At 42.9% G+C, this 17749-nt stretch overlaps 1 protein-coding gene across 1 annotated transcript in view; it reads left to right on the top strand.

The window, feature by feature from the left end:
* The window catches only part of FBXO42 (F-box protein 42), a 104540-nt gene that overhangs the window by 62331 nt on the left and 24460 nt on the right, over nt 1-17749 (top strand). Inside the window, exon 4 of the mRNA XM_036067019.2 lies at nt 6995-7129. Within this exon, the coding sequence (XP_035922912.1) occupies nt 6995-7129 (135 nt within the window). The remainder of the gene's footprint in view (nt 1-6994; nt 7130-17749) is intronic.

A 17749-nucleotide genomic window follows, 5' to 3' on the forward strand; every position in this document is an offset into this window, starting at 1 on the left:
CACTACCACCTCCTCCTCCTCCTCCTCCTCTTCTCTCCCTCCTCCTCCTCAGTATTATTACCTCAGACATAGTTTTGAAAGGGTCTTGAATGTTTTCAGAAGTACAGACTGTAAATGAATTCTTGCCAAGAATATTTAATGAAATTACAGAAGAATCCATGTTAGGTCCAGTATTTATTGTTGAGGGGGAGTTAACTTCAGTTACCTACAGATATTTGGAATAACAAGTGGAGACGGGGTTTCCAAAGACCGTTTTCAGATTGTTTTTTGAAACAAGTAGCTTTAGAACCCTAGGTGAGGGAAATCGGGAAAGTAGAAACCAAACTGGCAAGTATTCAGAGGTGAATAATTATCACAGTAACAGTTCAGCTTTCTAATGAGAGAAGAAAAAAATGTTTTTCTGTTAACAGCTTTGGAAAGAGTATCACCACAAAATAGAGTTATTTGAAGGGGAAATGGAGAGGAAAAGTACAGTGAGTAAGCTCACAGAAATTCAGAGGTTGGTGGGTTTCGATATGTGTTTTTACCTTAAAATTTTTTCATATCTTCACTTGAAAGGCAAGAAAAGGGGCCATAGATTTTTTAAAAAGGGGTCTATGTCTGGGCGCCTGGGTGGCTCAGTCGTTAAGCGTCTGCCTTCGGCTCAGGTCATGATCCCAGGGTCCTGGGATTGAGCCCTGCATCGGGCTCCCTGCTCCACGGGAAGCCTGCTTCTCCCTCTCCCACTCCCCCTCCTCTCTTGCTGTGTCTCTCTCTGTCAAATAAATAAATAAAATCTTTTAAAAAGGGGGGGGGGTGTCTGTGTCCAGTTTCCTCTCAGCCCATCTCTCATTGTTCCCTTCCTCTCTGCATGCTAACTGGCAGACTGAAGGAAGACTGTTACACGGAAATGGGCATTTTTCAGAATAGGTTGAAAACCAGGAATTCCTTCAGTGTCTTTCCTTAGCTCCTTTCTCTTCCTACTGTGTATTTCTCCCCAGAGCCCAATTTTATTTCTTATTCCTGACTCACATTGAGCTCAAGGTCTGCATTTCCAGCTCTTTGCTCATATTGCCCCAGAGATATACAGATGTTTCCTATCTCACCAGCTATTGGTGGTATTTGGTAGTTGCCCCCAGATGTTCTGCTTTCCATAATTTAGTTAATGGCATTATCATTCTTTCAGTTACACAGGCTTGAATTCTTGGATTTATCCTCAGTTCTTCTCTTTCCTTCAACAACAAAAGTCAAATCTTGTTGATTCCGTCCATTTCTGCAGTCTCTATCTTTCCTTATTTTTCCCATTACTCACATTTATGAGCTAATTGTTCCGTCTTTCCTAAATTTTTTCTAAATGGTCTTCTTTTTCTCTGTCTTCATCTAAACCTGAACTAGACACTGTTGGCACCCATCTTTGAAACTGAGGACAGTGCCACCTCGTAGGGCATTTGGATATGTAAGGTCATTCATTGCTCATTTGCTTGACTGGAAAGCGCTGCATGCATTTAGTAGGCAAGGGCCAGGACTCTTCGCTGTCCTGCAGTGAATGGGATGCTCCTACACAAAGAGAATGGACCTGCCTAAAATGACAGGAGCCTGTGTCTGGAACCGCGGCAAGTCTGTAACCTCAAACCAGTCTTGTTACTCCTCTGCCAAAAAACCGCGGTCTTTCCACACTGCATGCAGAAGTTTCCCCTCCCTCTGACTTTCAAGGCCCCAGCATACTCTTTCAGCTTGAATCTCTGCTGCATCCTCACATAGCTAGGCTCCACCCACATGAGACTCCTTGTTATGTCTTAAAACTTCCTTACTTTTTTTTTAATTTTTAAAAGATTTTAGGGGCGCCTGGGTAGCTTAGTCGTTAAGCATCTGTCTTTGGTTAAGGTCATGATCCCAGGGTCCTGAGATCAAGCCCCACATCAGTCTCCCTGCTCAGCGGGAAGCCTGCTTCTCCCTCTCCCACTCCCCCTGCTTGTGTTCCCTGTCTTGCTGTGTCTCTTTCTATAGAATAAATAAATAAATCTTTATTTAAAAAAGATCTTATTTATTTATTTGACCGAGAGAGAGAGAGAGAGAGTACAAGCAGGGGGAGTGGGAGGGAGAGGGAGAAGCAGGCTCCCCCTGAGCAGAGAGCCCGACGTGGGGCTCGATCCCAGGACCCTGGGATCATGACCTGAGCTGAAGACAGATGCTTAACTCACTGAGCCACTCAGGCGCCCCTAAACTTCCGTACTTCATGGCCTTGCTTGGATGCCCCTATTGCCTTCTTCCTTTCCCTCCCATTCCTTTTTCGTCCATGGACTTGTTTGTCCCTTGTTAATGGACTGAAAGTGTTCCGAAAATGTTCCATCCTCTAACACCCATCTCAGAGATAAAGCCAAAAGCCACGTTCTTCATAAACTCCTCTCAGATTTTCTGCTATGGAGATTAAACTCTTTTCTTCCTCTACTTGTACACCCCTAAAACACTCTTCTTATCTGTCTTGTACTGTTTATTACCATCTGTCTGTTGCCATAATTGTCTTTCAACGAGGCTGAATATGAAAGCACTTTAAACTTGAGAAGCAAGTTCCTTGGCTCTTCTTTTTTTATTTTTATTTCACAAATTTTTTAAAAAAGATTTCATTTATTTGACAGAGAGAGGGAGGGAGCACAAGCAGGCGGAGCTGCAGGCAGAGGGAGAAGCAGACTCCCTGCTGAGCAGAGAGCCCAATGCAGGATTTGATCCCAGGACCCCAGGATCAGGACCTGAGCCGAAGGCAGACATCCAACCAACTGAGCCACCTAGGCGCCCCTTTAACAATTTTTTTATTTTTAAGTAATTTCTACACCCCAGCATAGGGCTTCAACTCATGATCAAGAGTCACGTGCTCCACCAACTGAGCCAGCCAGGCGCCCCTCCTTGGTTCTTCTAACCCAGTGTTCTCATCTGTAAAAAGTGTATAACAAATTCTGTTTATGCCACAGGGTTGCTAGGAAATTTAATCAAGGAAACACTTGTAAAAATATATTTTAAACTGCAAAGTGATAGGGTGATGAAGATGTCTCACCCACAAGTGGTTGTCTACTGGAGGACAAGCAGGTTCCAAGTCTTAGACATCCATGTACCTTTCACAACACTTGGTTCGTAGTTGAAATCTATTGAATTCTGTGAAATTAAGTATCACAAAGATGGAGCAGTACAGCTTCTTTCCGGTGTAGAAGCCTGGGACAAAAATGAAGCCAGTTTTTCTAGTTTTTTGGCGGGTGTGTGCATGACCAATCATGAAGCCTTGACTAACAGAGAATGTCCTTTTCAGATTGATGTAGGGCTCTGTTAGAGCCCCCAGCATCCTGCTTTTAGTGTTTAGGTCTAGGCTGCACGTAGGGTCAGGTCATTTCCTACCCCTGCTAATAGTGCTTCTGCAGTAGCTAGCAGGCCCAAACTGGATAACCAGCCTTGCTTGTTCCATAGTTACGTAACTACAGGCCTTATCAAATCTGTCCTGGCTTGTAGACGTGAGACACACGACAGCGTAGTCTTTTTAAGCATGGGATAAATGCCTCAGGACCTTTCCCTGGAAACAAGTGGAAAACAAAAGAGAATTTAACGTTTGAATGAGCAAAGGTTGGAGTTCAGTGAACATTTCCTGAGTGACTCCCAGGCATCATGGGAAATATGAAACAACTGGGAGACCTTGCTCTGGAGAGGATTGTACTACAGTCGGCAAGTGCTCAGGATGCTGAAGAACAGCTTGCTTGCTGGGTGTTAATGTGAATATTTGACTTGCCTTTGAGTAGGGATCATTAGATACTAACTGGAGATAGATGTCTTGCAATAGTTGTTCATGGAGCAATCAAACCATTTCAGAAAATTTGAAGAGATTTAGCAATTAGAATAAACATTCTTAACGTTACTTCTTAGCAGAATATTCATACTGTACTGTGAACTGTATCTTTTGTATGGCATATTCCAGTGGTCTAGATGTTCTGAAAAGAAAATGTGCTGTTTGGGTGGAGAACGTTGGTAAAAGGGAAATGACTACTAGAGCACTGGCATTTGCTTAAATTCTTAGTTTTTTCTAAAAGGCCCATTGAACTTGTTGGATCTCCCCACCCCCACCCATACCAACATGTAGGTGTCTTAAATAAAAATAGACAATAAACAAAAGTTTAATAGGATGCTTAAAATATTTGAGTGTATTATTATGATGGCTATTTTCTCATTCCATTCTATCTGAGTTCTAAACATAGCTGCTTGAATTGACTCCCTTCCTCTCCAAGCTTCGTTGCTAATTAACTGATAGGCATTGAGAACACAGTGTGTGTGAAACTTGTCATTTCAGTCCTGCTAGTTTTGCAGAGTTTGGGCTGTGCCTTCCTCTTCTAGAAACCTTTGTTTGCTCAAAGAGAAGCAGGAAAATACCGATTGCCTTATTTTAGTATAGGATTAAAATACATGTGGCAAGGACCTCATGGGGCCCAGCTGTTGGCTGGGTTTTCAATACAAATAGAGAAGAAGAATGTTTGCTACCTCTTTGAAAAATAAAGGCACTGTGCTCTTTTGCTATATGAAGGAAACAGCTGCCAAGATTTGATCTTTAAAGAATGGTGAGACATAAATGAGCCCTTGACTCTCTTAGTTATGGATTTGTCTTATTAAACATTCTTATAATGGACACAAATTAAGGCTTCATAAGCCATAGGACACTGCTTATTTCTGTTCCGTAAGTATGGGTTACCAAGAGGAAAAGAATGTTCTTTCATGCCTGGCACCAGTTGGTTCAGTTCAAAATTTCAGTCCCATTTGTTGGAGTGGCTAGTTGAAGACAGATATGAGAAGACCCAAGATATTGAAGCTCAGCTGCTTTAGTGGTGATTGAAATGTGGCTCCAGCAGTTATGCTTTTTGTTTGTCTAATGTCAGCTAAATTCTGTCCTTTGTTATTTGCAGTTCTTTTTTTGTTGTTGTTGTTATTTGCAGTTCTTAACATTCTGAAATACAAGCAGTGGAGTTTCATAGGATTTTACTTCTTGGTGGGGCAGGGTTACTTCTTAATAGACTTTCTTGTTGGGGTATGGATTTTAAAACTGATATAGATTAGAAGTTATTTTCAAAGGCAAAGAAAGTTAGTGGAAAGTGCAAGATCACTTAAATCTTCATATACCATTGTGTAGTGTGTTTGTTAAATTTGAAAAGTCTGCACCTCCATTATCGTACAGTGTCAGAGGTCAGATGATTTGGATCTATGCCTTCCACTGGCTGAGATGACCAAGTGTAAGTGACGGAACACACTGCTTGTAGTTCCTCATTAACTCCTGCAGTTTTCTGATGTGGCCTTCCTAGTGTAGAGATTCCTTAAAGGGCCTGTGAGGTGGGCTGGGTTAAGAAAAGAAAAGGAGAGGGCGCCTGGGTGGCTCAGTTGGTTAAGCGACTGCCTTCGGCTCAGGTCATGATCCTGGAGTCCCGGGATCGAGTCCCGCATCGGGCTCCCTGCTCAGCGGGGAGTCTGCTTCTCCCTCTGACCCTCCCCCCTCTCATGTGCTCTCTCTCTCTCTCATTCTCTCTCAAATAAATAAATAAAATCTTAAAAAAAAAAAAAAAAGGAGAGTCATTCGCAGAGCTAGTGCATATCACAGAGGTAATGATAGCAATGGCACTTCCCTTTTTCTGACCGTGAGTAAGTGGTGGCAGAGTTCAGAAGGTCTCTTACAAACAGAGGTGTGCTAAACTGCACTAGACCCACAAATAAGCTGGCCAATCACTGAAACCATGCTCTAGTGGATTGAATCTTCAAGCTTCTTTTCCCTTTCCCTGCCTCATACGGGACACTTAGTGTTCCAGCCTAGTTTCATATGAACATTGAGAGGTCTTTTTTGCCCCACCAGTATGCATGAAATGAATGGAAAGGAAAGTTTTGCTCGGTGCTCTTCCTGCGATCCAAGATGGTAAATGCAAGACTATAAGGAGTGGGGTCATCTCTTCCAAAGGATAGGGACTAAGTGAGCTTTTTAGTGCAAAGCAAGGTGACAGTGCCTCTCATCTAAACTCTGGCTCTGGTCCTCCTGGTTTTGGGGGAACAGCCCAGCCCTTCTTACAGTCCTTGCCCTTTTGCTTTGGAATGGTGCCCATCAGTGAGGCGTGTATAATCATCTGATTGAAAAGGCTCTTCTGAGAGACCTTGGTGCTTTTTAAATGTTACTGAGCTAGTTTTCCATTCAGCACCAACCAGCCTGTGTTGGTGGATTTTGGACGCACCTAGGGGCTTAATGACTTGTGTGCTTTTCTCTCAGTTGCTTTGGAACCGTACTACTTTGAGATCCCCGAGCTGCATTGATCTTTATGTGTCATTACTTCATGGCGTTGATTAAAAATGTTTTCTAGTCATTTTCTTCATATAAAGATGTGCTTCAGGTTTCATTTGAAAGCAAAAACGATAAGAGGAGGGCTGCAGGAGAGAAGCGGGAGGACTCAGTGCATCTGTTAGCACTGACTCCCCTAGCCCTAGAGCATAATGATGCAGATTTAGATTAATTATGCAGCTGTTCTGAAATTTTACTCATTAAGCATCCTTAATCTGAATTCTTGTGTGCTCTTGCTGGAATGATACTGTCTTATTTAATGATGACATTGTCAATTTGCTTAGTGTGCTCAGAAATAACATTTCCAGGGCGGCTGGGTAGCTCAGTTGGTTAAGCTTCTGCCTTTGGCTCAGATCATGATCCCGGGGTCCTGGGATCGAGCCGCGCCTCAGGCTCCCTGCTCAGCGGGGAGCCTGCTTCTCCCTCTCCCTCTGCCACTACCCCCATTTGTGCTCTCTCTCTCTCTGTCAGGTGAATAAATAAAATCTTAAAATAAAGAGTAATGTGCTATTAACCAATCTGAAGACAAGAGACTGGTTATAAAAAGATGGTACCTGGCAACAGAGTTGCAAAACGTGTGAAATAATTGATCTTTGAAAGATATGAGCTATAATTATGGTGTTAGAGGGGCTTCAAAGTTAAACATCAGCTATGCACTTACTGTTTTCTTTCTAGGTGCATGCTATTACGATGCTAATCAGTCTATGTATGTGTTTGGAGGCTGTACCCAGAGCAGCTGCAATGCTGCCTTCAATGACCTCTGGAGACTTGACCTAAATAGCAAAGAGTGGATCCGACCTTTGGCTTCAGGTAAGAAATAAAATGCTGATCTTTGCCTTCTTACCAGGTAACTCCCTTTGCATGGTAATTCTATCCGGCTGTTTTGGTGTTGGTCTCTGGTACTGGGGCCCCAGGCCCTTTGTCAAATCTGCTGTGTAAATGCCAAAAGTAATGTGTTTGTATAAGGTCTTTGAAAAAAAAAAAAACACTTTATCCTGACTGTTGGTGCCCTGCCAGAATTGCTGTAATACTGTGTGAATTCACCTGTGTGGTTTTCTCAAGTGCTTGCACTGGCGTGATACGCTTTTTGGTATGAAGTTGAAGTAAGAGCAGAAACACAGCATTGTGAGAACTATAGTTGACTGACAGAAGCTGTTGTCCCAGGGCTAAGATCTCTGAATGAGCATCTTTTGTTGTCGCCAGCTCAGATATTTGGGGAGTGTATGGGACATGCCTCTACCGGTTACTCTTAACTCAGGAGTGTGGGAAGATTCTCGAGTAGGTGCATTCCTGCACAGTCCCACTATGCCACAATTCTAGCAAAAAGAAACTGTTTTCTCCTTTTTGACCTAACCTTTCTTGGGGCGGGTGGGAGATTTGTTTTGGCACTCTTGAGGCAGGACAATTTGAAAAGGCATAACCATAAGATTGAAGGGACTGGTGTGATGGAGAAATAGAGTCCACTGAGCATAAAGTACTCTACTAGATTTGTTGGCAAGCTTTTCCCAGACATTCATTTGGTTTTTCAAGGTCAGAATTCACACTAGGACTAAGGAAACTGAGGTTTTCCTTGAGTAGATGCTTTACTTATTTAGGTCTTGATTTACTACTTTGATTACTAGATGGGGAGCGACTTGGTATAGTAGAAAGGGCCCTGAGTTTCATTTCCTGGCATAATAGCCAGTTCTCCATATATCTGTGAACAGGTGACTGCATCTCTCTGGGACAAATACGGAGTAGGACTAGATGATTCTATTTTCCAGTGGGTTGGGAAGGCTAGTTTATGCTTCCCTTTTTTTGTGTAATGACTGCTATGAATGTCTAGGCCAGGGACTTAAAACCGTTTTATGAGATGAAGCTGTATTTTGCTCCCCCAAAGCTGTAAGCTCCTATTCCTTCCCCTGCAGTAGGCAAACATAGGAGGCAGGATCCTACTGACAGCAGGTACTCACAGGTGGGGTTGGGGTTTGCATAGATGAAATTCTTTATTAAAATCATTAAAAAGATGACCAAGTGTTAATCTTTTAAAATTTTTGGAAGTTGGTACTATTTTAGGGCCCTCAGAATTGTGTACTTTGGAGAGTTTCCTTTTCTATCCCTTTGTCCCCTGTTGCACTTTGTGTAATACTGATTAATATTTGGAAATGTAGACTATCTCTTCAGCTTAAGCATCCTGTTGCCACTGTACTTGGTGTCCAGGTCCCATTTCAGAGCAGCTTTGATTATTCCAGTCACAAAATACTAATACTTTCTTTCTCTATTTTGTAACCAAGCTTTATGCCTTTGATAATTTGAACTAAGCACTGCTCTTTCTTCTAGAAGTGAAGCTCTGGACTGTGGGACCTTCATAACCCATTGCTAACTACTGTGCTTATTTTCCCTTATTTCTCCCTGTAAGGTAGACATGGGACTTCTTTTTTTTAAACCACTAAGACTATGTTTTGAAGTATCAGAGAAATAACTGACTTTAAAAATACAATGTCAGGGGCTCTGGGTGGCTCTGTTGGTTAAGTATCCAGCTCTTGGTTTTGTCTGAGGTCATGATCTCACAGTCATGGGATTGAGCCCCGTATCAGGCTCCGTGCTCGGTGGGGAATCTGCTTGAGATTCTGTCTCTCCCATTCCCTCTCCCCCACTCTTGTGCACCCGCATGCGCACGCTCTCTCTCTCAAATAAAAATCTTTCAAAAAAATAAAGTAAAAAATAAAAATACAAAGTTAGACTATTTCCTTTTATAAAACATAGAAACTCCTCAAGGCTTAATTTTCTAACAAAGTGTCTCGAAGAATCTGCTGGCCACTTCACTCTAATCTACAATTAAAGCCTAGCTTTAAAGGGGGAAAAACAGCTATTTGAAATGTCTACTTTTTAAACAAACAAACAAGCACTAGTTTTTAATAAAGAATGCTATGAGGGGCGCCTGGGTGGCTCAGTCGTTAAGCGTCTGCCTTCGGCTCAGGTCATGGTCCCAGGGTCCTGGGATCGAGTCCCGCATCAGGCTCCGTGCTCGGCCGGGAGCCTGCTTCTCCCTCGCCCACTCCCCCTGCTTGTGTTCCCTCTCTCGCTGTGTCTCTCTCTGTCAAAAAATAAATAAAATCTTAAAAAAAAAAACCAAAACTATGAGATTCTCCTTCAGGCAGAAATCCCATGGGAAGATTGCCTGAGGAAATGTTTCTGTCTGCTGTCATGAGTCCCAACCAAAATTACTTCATAACAAACATCAGCGAGTCTTTCTGAACAAAATACAGTTGTTGATGTGCCTTGGTGTGCCTGACGCACCCATTTTAGTGCTTGGAGGTGGGTAGGTTGGAAGGTGGCTGAAGCCTCCGGAGGGTGCCTGCCACCCTGTGGTGTCAGCTGTGAAGTCTTCTCACGTGTGAGCATTTGTCAGCAGTGAGTATTCAAAGCAATAGCCTAAACAGGGTTCAGTCTTCGGGAAAGTGTAGCGGTACGAAGAAGAGCATCAGACAAGCCGGAGGGGGCAGTTTCATTTGGAGTGGAGAGTCTTTCTGGAGAGTGCTGGTGCATCAGGTGTCTCTTTCCTTGTTTATTTGCTGATAGTGCAGGTGAGACTGGAGCCTTCTCATTTTGGGTGGTGTCCTAACCCACTCAGGCTGCCATAGCAAAGTAACATAGACTAGGGGCTTAAACAACACTTTATTTCTCATGGTTCTGGAGGCTGGGAGTCCAAAGTCACAGTGCTGGTGAGGGCTGTCTTACTGGCTTTCAGGCAGCTGCCTTCTTGCTCTGTCCTCACCTGGCAGAGGTAGAGTTCTGGTGTCTCATCCTCTTTTTATAAGAGCACTAGTCCCATTATAAAGGCCTCAACCTTATAACTTCATTAAATCTGATTATCTCCCAAAGGTTCCATCTCCAAAGGCCATCACATTGGTGTTAGGGCTTCAACATACGAATTTTGATAGGACACAGTTCAGTCCATAGCCATTGGAATTAATGTGACTTGCCCCTGAAACCTTGTTAGTTCCTTTTGAAATGATGTAAGTGCTCCATCTGGAGGGAGCATGGTAGTGACCAGTGTTAGAATGACAGCTCTCATGGCTGAGTGAGACCTCGGGAGGCCTGGCTGGCTCAGTCGGTAGAACATGTGACTCTTGATCTCAGGGTTGTGAGTTCTAGCCCCACATTGGGTGTGGAGCCTACTTAAACAAACAAACAAACAAACAGGGGCGCCTGGGTGGCTCAGTCGGTTGGGCGTCTGCCTTTGGCTCAGGTCATGATCCCAGGGTCCTGGGATCGAACCCCGTGTCAGGCTCCGGGTCAGCGGGGAGCCTGCTTTTCCCTCTCCTCCCCGCTTTTGCTATCTCTTGTCTCTCTCTCAAATAAATAAAATCTTAAAAAAAAAACACACACACACACAAAACAGCTGAGTGAGACTTACTACAGCTGAGTGAGACAAAACAGCTGAGTGAGACTTACACCTACCTACAGCTGCTGCTTCTCAGGCATTTCCAGTGAGGTACCTCCTCCTCCCTTTACAGCTAATATTGTAGCCCCTCCTCTCATGAAGCTTATATTGTATTGGGGGAGAAACAAAAACAAACAAAGTATGAAGAAAACAAGGAATGAGAGAGAATAAGAGGGGAAGAGCTACTTTAAACAGGAGGCAACATTCTTTGCTGAGATTTGAAGGATGAAGAGAGAGTGAGACCAGCATGTGCAAAGACCCTGGGACAGCAAAGAATAGGACATATTGGAGGACCTGAAAGCAGACCTTTGTGGATGTAGCGTGATGAGCAAGGAGTAGAGTGGTGGAGATGGAGTTGAGATGTAGACAGGAGGCAATTCATTCCCACCCCAAGGTCTGGGAGATTTTGAAATTTTAAGCAGAGGAATATTATCCAATTTACATTTTAAAGAACACTTTTGCTGCCATTTAGGAAATGGATTGAAGAAGTCACAAGAACAAAACAGAGACCGGCTAGGAGGCCATCACAGTGGTATGGGTGAGAAGAGGTAATGACTTGGACTAGAGTCCTAGTGGTAGAGAGAAAGGGTAGCATATGAATTTGAGCTGAAATTTTATAATAAAATCAACAGGACTTCTTGGTGGATTGGCTCTGTGAGGGTGAGAGGGTTAGTCTAGACTGATTTAGGTTTCAGGTTTGGCAGCTAGGTAGATAGTGGGCCCATTGGCTAAAATGGAGAATAAATATTTGGAAGAAGTTTAAGTTTTGATTTCTTTATACATTTAAGGGGTGGTATCCCATAATTAGTTGTTGTGAGAGTTTGACATTTAAAATAGAGTGCCTGCCTTCCCTTAAATGACGCCATAACCCTTCCTTTTGTTTAGTTAATTCTACTCTCATCCTTCATTTGTTCTGACAGCAAATATTTATGGATTTCCTACTCTGTGTCTGGTATTGTTTCAGATGCTGGGGATACATGAATGAATAAAACAGACAAAAATCCCACTCGTAATGGAGATCAAATCCAAATGAGGGAAGACAGATACTTAAAATGACAAATAATGTTGGGCACCTGGGTGGCTCAGTCGGTTGAGTGTCTGACTTTGGTTTGGGTCATGATCTTGGGGACCTGGGATTGAGCCCCGTGTTGGGCTCTGTGCTCAGCGGGGAGGCTGCTTGTCCCTCTCCCACTGCCCCTCCCCCGCTTACCCTTGCACACAGTCTCTCTCTCTCAAATAAATAAAATCTTTAAAAAAAATAATAAATAAATGACAATATAATATAATATGTTAGAAGATGATTAAGCTACTGAAGCGAAATAATAGCATGGTTAAGGGGGTCAGGGATAGGGGGACTACACCTGGGGTGACTAGGGTAGACCTCACGGAGGAGGCAACATTAGATCAAAGACTTGATTGGGTAAAAGAAGTGAACCAAATGAATATCTAAGGAAACAACATTACAAACAGAGGGAATATCCAGTGCAAAGGTCCAGAGGTAGGAGTGTGCTTGGGACAGTCCAGGGATAATGACAAATCAGTGTGACTAGCACTGGGTGAAGAAAGGAGAGTATACTGGCAGAGGGGGTTGGGCAAATAATGGAGGGAAATGTGTCATACATGTAGGACATCCTGGCTGTTGTAGGGGCTTTTTCACATTTTTTTTGAGTGAAGTGACTGGTCATTTAGGGTTCTGAGAAGACTGTGTAAGAGGACAAGTGTGGCAATGAGGAGGCCAGCTAAGAAGTGGTAGCAATAATCTAAGCGAGAAATGATGGTGACATGGACTAGGGTGTTGTCAGGAAGTTAAGAACTGGATGGATTGGACAGAGGGAACAGGATTTGCCCATGGTTTGGATGTGGAGTATGGAAGACAGAGAGGAGTCAAGGATGGCCCTAGGGATTTTTAGCCTGGGCATTTGAAGGAATGGCGTTGCCATTAACTAAGGTGGGTAAGAGTGTGGGTGGTCAAGGTTGGCAAAGTGCAGGAGACGTGAGAAATTCAGTTTGAAACATACGTTGAAACACCCATTTGGACATCCAGGTGGAGATGTGTCTGGAGTTCTGGGAGACACGTAGGCTAGAGATATTTGTCTAGATAGTCAAATGGAAGTTATTAGCATATGGATGGATTTAAAACCACGAGGCAGGGTGAGATTGCCAGGGGAGTGAGTAAAGATAGTAGAGGAGGAGGGTAAGTCTGGGACATAGCAGTATTTGGAGATCAGGGAGGAGAGGGGGAAACAACAAAAAACTAGAAAAGGAACACTCAAGGAGGTGGGGGGAAAACCAGGAGAACGTGGCATCTTAGAAGTCACCATACTGGAAAGTGTTTCCAGGAGAGTGGAGATAATCAGCCTGGTCCTACACAGTGAAGAGGTCCAGTCATTTGAGGACTTAGGATTGTCCTTAAAATTAGTAAAGAGTATTTTTTTTTTTTAAACAATAGAAATTTATTTTTTTTATTTAAATTTTTTATTGTTATGTTAATCCCCATACATTACATCATTAGTTTTAGATATAGTGTTCCATGATTCATTGTTTGTGCATAACACCCAGTGCTCCATGCAGAACGTGCCCTCCTCAATACCCATCACCAGGCTAACCCATCCTCCCAACCCCCTCCCCTCTAGAACCCTCAGTTTGTTTTTCAGAGTCCATTGTCTCTCATGGTTCTTCTAGTAAAGAGTATTTTTGATGAGCGATAAGGATGAAAGCGTATTTGGAAAGGTTTCAAGACAATGGGAAGAGAGGAATTGAAGACAGGAAGTATAAACAGTGCATTACAGTTTTTGAAGTTTTGCTGTAAAAGAGAGCAGAGAAATGAGATGCTAAGTGGAGGGGAATGTAGAATTGAGAGATTTATTTTTAAGATGACAGATTGTATAGCATATTCATGCTGATGGGAATGATCTAGAGAGAGGAATGGGTGTGGATGGAGGGGAAGGATTGTTAGAGCTTTGTCCTCCAGTGGTGAGAAAGGCAGAGGGGTTAGCTGTGGATGGGAGCATTGACCACTTATCCAGAGGAACAGGAAGGGTTGTGTGATTGCAGATGCTGGCGGATGGATAGATGTGGGAACTGGTGGAAGTTCTTACTGATTGCTTTATCACTCAGATAAAATAACTGAGGGTGGGACAGAACAGAAGCCTTTGGAAATCCTGGCGGGTGATTATGAATGTACAGTTGTCTACGTTGTAGTCTTTGCCAGACGGTTCTAGGAAGTTGAATGTTTCACCTTCTGGTGTTGTACTAAGGGAACACCTTAATTCTTAATCAGCCTGTGTTTGGTTCCCAAAGCAACTGCACAGTTCTTGGGATAGGTTCTTCAGAAGACTAATGTTTAAACCGCTGTTTCTAAAATACCCGTTCGTCAGACTGAGGCTAATTTTGGCATCTGTTTAATATATAATATCATCAGTCACAGCCTTTTTTGGTTACTTCAAATCACAGTAGAGATTTTCAAGCATACATTTTTATTTTTTTTATTTTTTATTTTTAAAGATTTTATTTATTTATTTGACAGAGAGAGACACAGCAAGAGAGGGAACACAAGCAAGGGGAGTGCGAGAGGGAGAAGTAGACCTCCCGCCGAGCAGGGAGCCTGATGCGGGGCTCGATCCCAGGACCCTGGGATCATGACCTGAGCCGAAGGCAGACGCTTAACAACTGAGCCACCCAGGCGCCCCTCAAGCATACATTTTCACACTTAAAATTGGAGTGTCCTGATTTTTCAAAACTTCTTAAACATTAGCCCATACCCATTTACAAAAGGGGAACAAGTTTCAGTGTTCGAATTTTCAACAGGTAGGAGAGTCGGTAACTGTTAGGGGAAGATTTAAAGCCCAGTCTGTCATCTCTGTTAACTAGTCCCTGAGCACAGTAGATTTTCCCACTACATTCTCCCCATAGAATCTTCTTGCCCAATAAATCCTTTTGCTTTTCATTTTCTTCCCTGTCAGTCACACATGAAATTCCAATTGACAGCTTATGGTTCGGGACCTTTGTTTTAGAAAACACTCAAGACAGAGATACACAACCGAGCCACGAGCCATGTGTTCTGGTCTTGGCTTTGCCACTCCTGGACCGCTTGCCTCTGAACTTAAAATCCTTAATCACTTCTGCATTCTTTGGGCCTCCATTTCCTTCTCTGTGAAAGAAGAAGAGACAGGATCACTGTTTCTAAAAATCCCATAGCAGATCACTTTTATCCAAGTCATCTAAAAATACTAAAAATAATAGATTCGGGCGCCTGGGTGGCTCAGTCGTTAAGCGTCTGCCTTCGGCTCAGGTCATGATCCCAGGGTCCTGGGATCGAGTCCCACATCGGGCTCCCTGCTCGGCAAGAAGCCTGCTTCTCCCTCTCCCATTCCCCCTGCTTGTGTTCCTGCTCTCGCTGTCTCTCTCTCTGTCAAATAAATAAATAAAATCTTAAAAAAAAAAAAAAAAAAAAATAGATTCCTCAACCTCATACCAGACTCACCTTATCTCAAGGGGTTGGGGATAGAGTGATGGATTTTTTTAAAAAAACAGAAAATGTCCCAGTTGATTCTAAACCTAGCTAAATTTGGAAATCCTGGATCCCTACGAAATCTTTTGGCTTTCTCATGTGCAATCTGTGACCTCACTTTGTTATCACAGTCTGTTAGGTGAATGTGTAATATGCAGAGCTGCACTCCCTAACTGTTGTTAAGGAAGGATGGCTGCTCTGTGCTCTCTTAAACTGCTTCTTTGTAGAAAGAGCTACCTTTTACACCCTGGTTAGTCAGGAGTGGCCTGCTGTCTGAGGAAATGTGTATGGACACCCTTGAGAGGGTTTTGGGGGTGGAATGTTGGTGGTCTCAGATTATTTAAACATACTATCTAACCTTCAAACCAACCCAGTTAGGTTGGCACTACTACTATCCCCATTTTACAGATGAGGAAACTGAAGCTCAGAAAATCACCTAGTAATTTACCTAAGATCACACAGCCAATAAATGATGGAGCAGTGATTGAAACCCAAGATTTTGCCTCTAAAGTCTGTGTTCTTTCTACTCTGTCATGCTGTGAGTAGTTTTCTTTTTTCTTTTTTTTCTTTTAAAGATTTTATTTATTCATTTGAGACACAGATACAGAGAGAGAGAGAGAGAGAGCAGGGGGAGAGGCAGAGGAAGAGGGAGAAACAGGCTCCCTGCTGAGCCAGGAGCCCGACATGGGGCTTGATCCCAGGACCCTAGGATCATGACCTGAGCCGAAGGCAGACGCTTAACCGACTGAGCCACGCAGGCGCCCCTAGTTTTATTTTTTCTATAATTTATTTCACGTTACTTATTTTTTAAAAACTTTTTAAATAGACTTTTTATTTTATTTTATTATTTTTTTTTTTTAAAGATTTTATTTATTTATTTGAGAGAGAGAGAATGAGAGAGAGCACATGAGAGGGGGGAGGGTCAGAGGGAGAAGCGGGCTCCCTGCTCGATGCGGGACTCGATCCAGGGACTCCAGGATCATGACCTGAGCCGAAGGCAGTCGCTTAACCAACTGAGCCACCCAGGCACCCTAGACTTTTTATTTTAGAAGAGAACAGAGTTCCCATATACCCACACCCAGCTTTCCCTATTGTTAATATCTTGCATTAGTATAGTACATTTATGACAATGAATGAACCAGTACTGATACATTATTATTAAATAAAAAGTCCCTACTTTACTCTGATTTCCTTATTATTTTAAAAAATATTTTATTTATTTGAGAGAGTGAGAGAGCACAAATGGGGGAGTGGCAGAGGGAGAGGGAGAAGCAGACTCCCGCTGAGCAGGGAGCCGGACTCGGGGCTCGATCCCAGCACCCCAAGATCATGACCTGAACCAAAGGCAGACACTTAACCCATTGAGCCACCCAGGCGCCCCCTTATTATTATTTTTTTAATCTAAAGTCTTTTATCTGTTCCAAGATCCCATCTTAGGATACATTACATTTAGTCTTTATGTCTCCTTAGATTCCTCCTGCCTATGACAGTTTCTCAGACTTTCCTTGTTTGATGATCTTGACAGTTTTGAGGAGTACTGTCAGATATTTTGTGGACTGTCATTCGGTTTGGGTTTGTCTGAGGTCTTTCTAACGGTTAGATTAGAGTTACGGGGTTTTTAAAAAAATTTATTTATTAGAAAGAGAAAGGGGGGCGTGGTAGAGGGAGAAGCAGGCTTCCCGCCGAGCAGGGAGCCCAATGCGGGGCTCGATCCCAGGACCCTGAGATCATGACCCGAGCCGAAGGCAGACGCTTAACCGACTGAGCCACCCAGGCACCCCGAGTTACGGGGTTTGAGGAGGAACCGCCACAGCAGTAGAGCATCCTTCTCATCACATGCTATCAAGAGAACATACTATGAACATGATTTATTGCTTTTGATAACCTTGATCACCTGGCTGAGATGGTGTATCTTAGATTGCTCTACTGTAAAATTTTTCTTTTTTTTTTTTTCCCTTTCTTAAAAATTATTTTTTCAGGGCACTGGGTGGCTCAGTTGGTTAAGCGTCCAACTCTTGATCTCAGCTCAGGTCTTGATCTCAGGGTCGTGAGTTCAAGCCCTATGTTGGGCTCCATGCCAGGCATGGAGCCTACTTAAAAAAAAAAATTTTTTTTTTCTAGTTTATTTTTCTTTCTTTTCCTGTGATTCCCTTTATTTGTAGTTGTCCTTGGTCCTTGATCTTCCATGGAATTTGGGGGGAATAACTAAGCTATCTGGCTGTTATGTTTATCATCAGAGTCAGGAAAGGAAAATGAGCAGAGGGTGTGTCATTTGAAGAAAAATTTTCAAAGCTTAGGAAATTTTTAAATATCAACATGACTTTTTAAAACTTTTTGGTGGGGAGCAGAATGCTGAAGACAACATCTTTTTTATTATGACCTAGCACATCCAGATCTTTCCAGCTACCCAGAGCCAAAAGCTCTACTGGAAATAATTTTGTTTCATTAGGACTGTTCCCTAAATGAATAATAACATCTTCCAAAATCACTGAGT

This window comes from Halichoerus grypus, chromosome 5 (genome assembly GCF_964656455.1).
Source record: "Halichoerus grypus chromosome 5, mHalGry1.hap1.1, whole genome shotgun sequence".
Lineage (NCBI taxonomy): Eukaryota > Metazoa > Chordata > Mammalia > Carnivora > Phocidae > Halichoerus > Halichoerus grypus.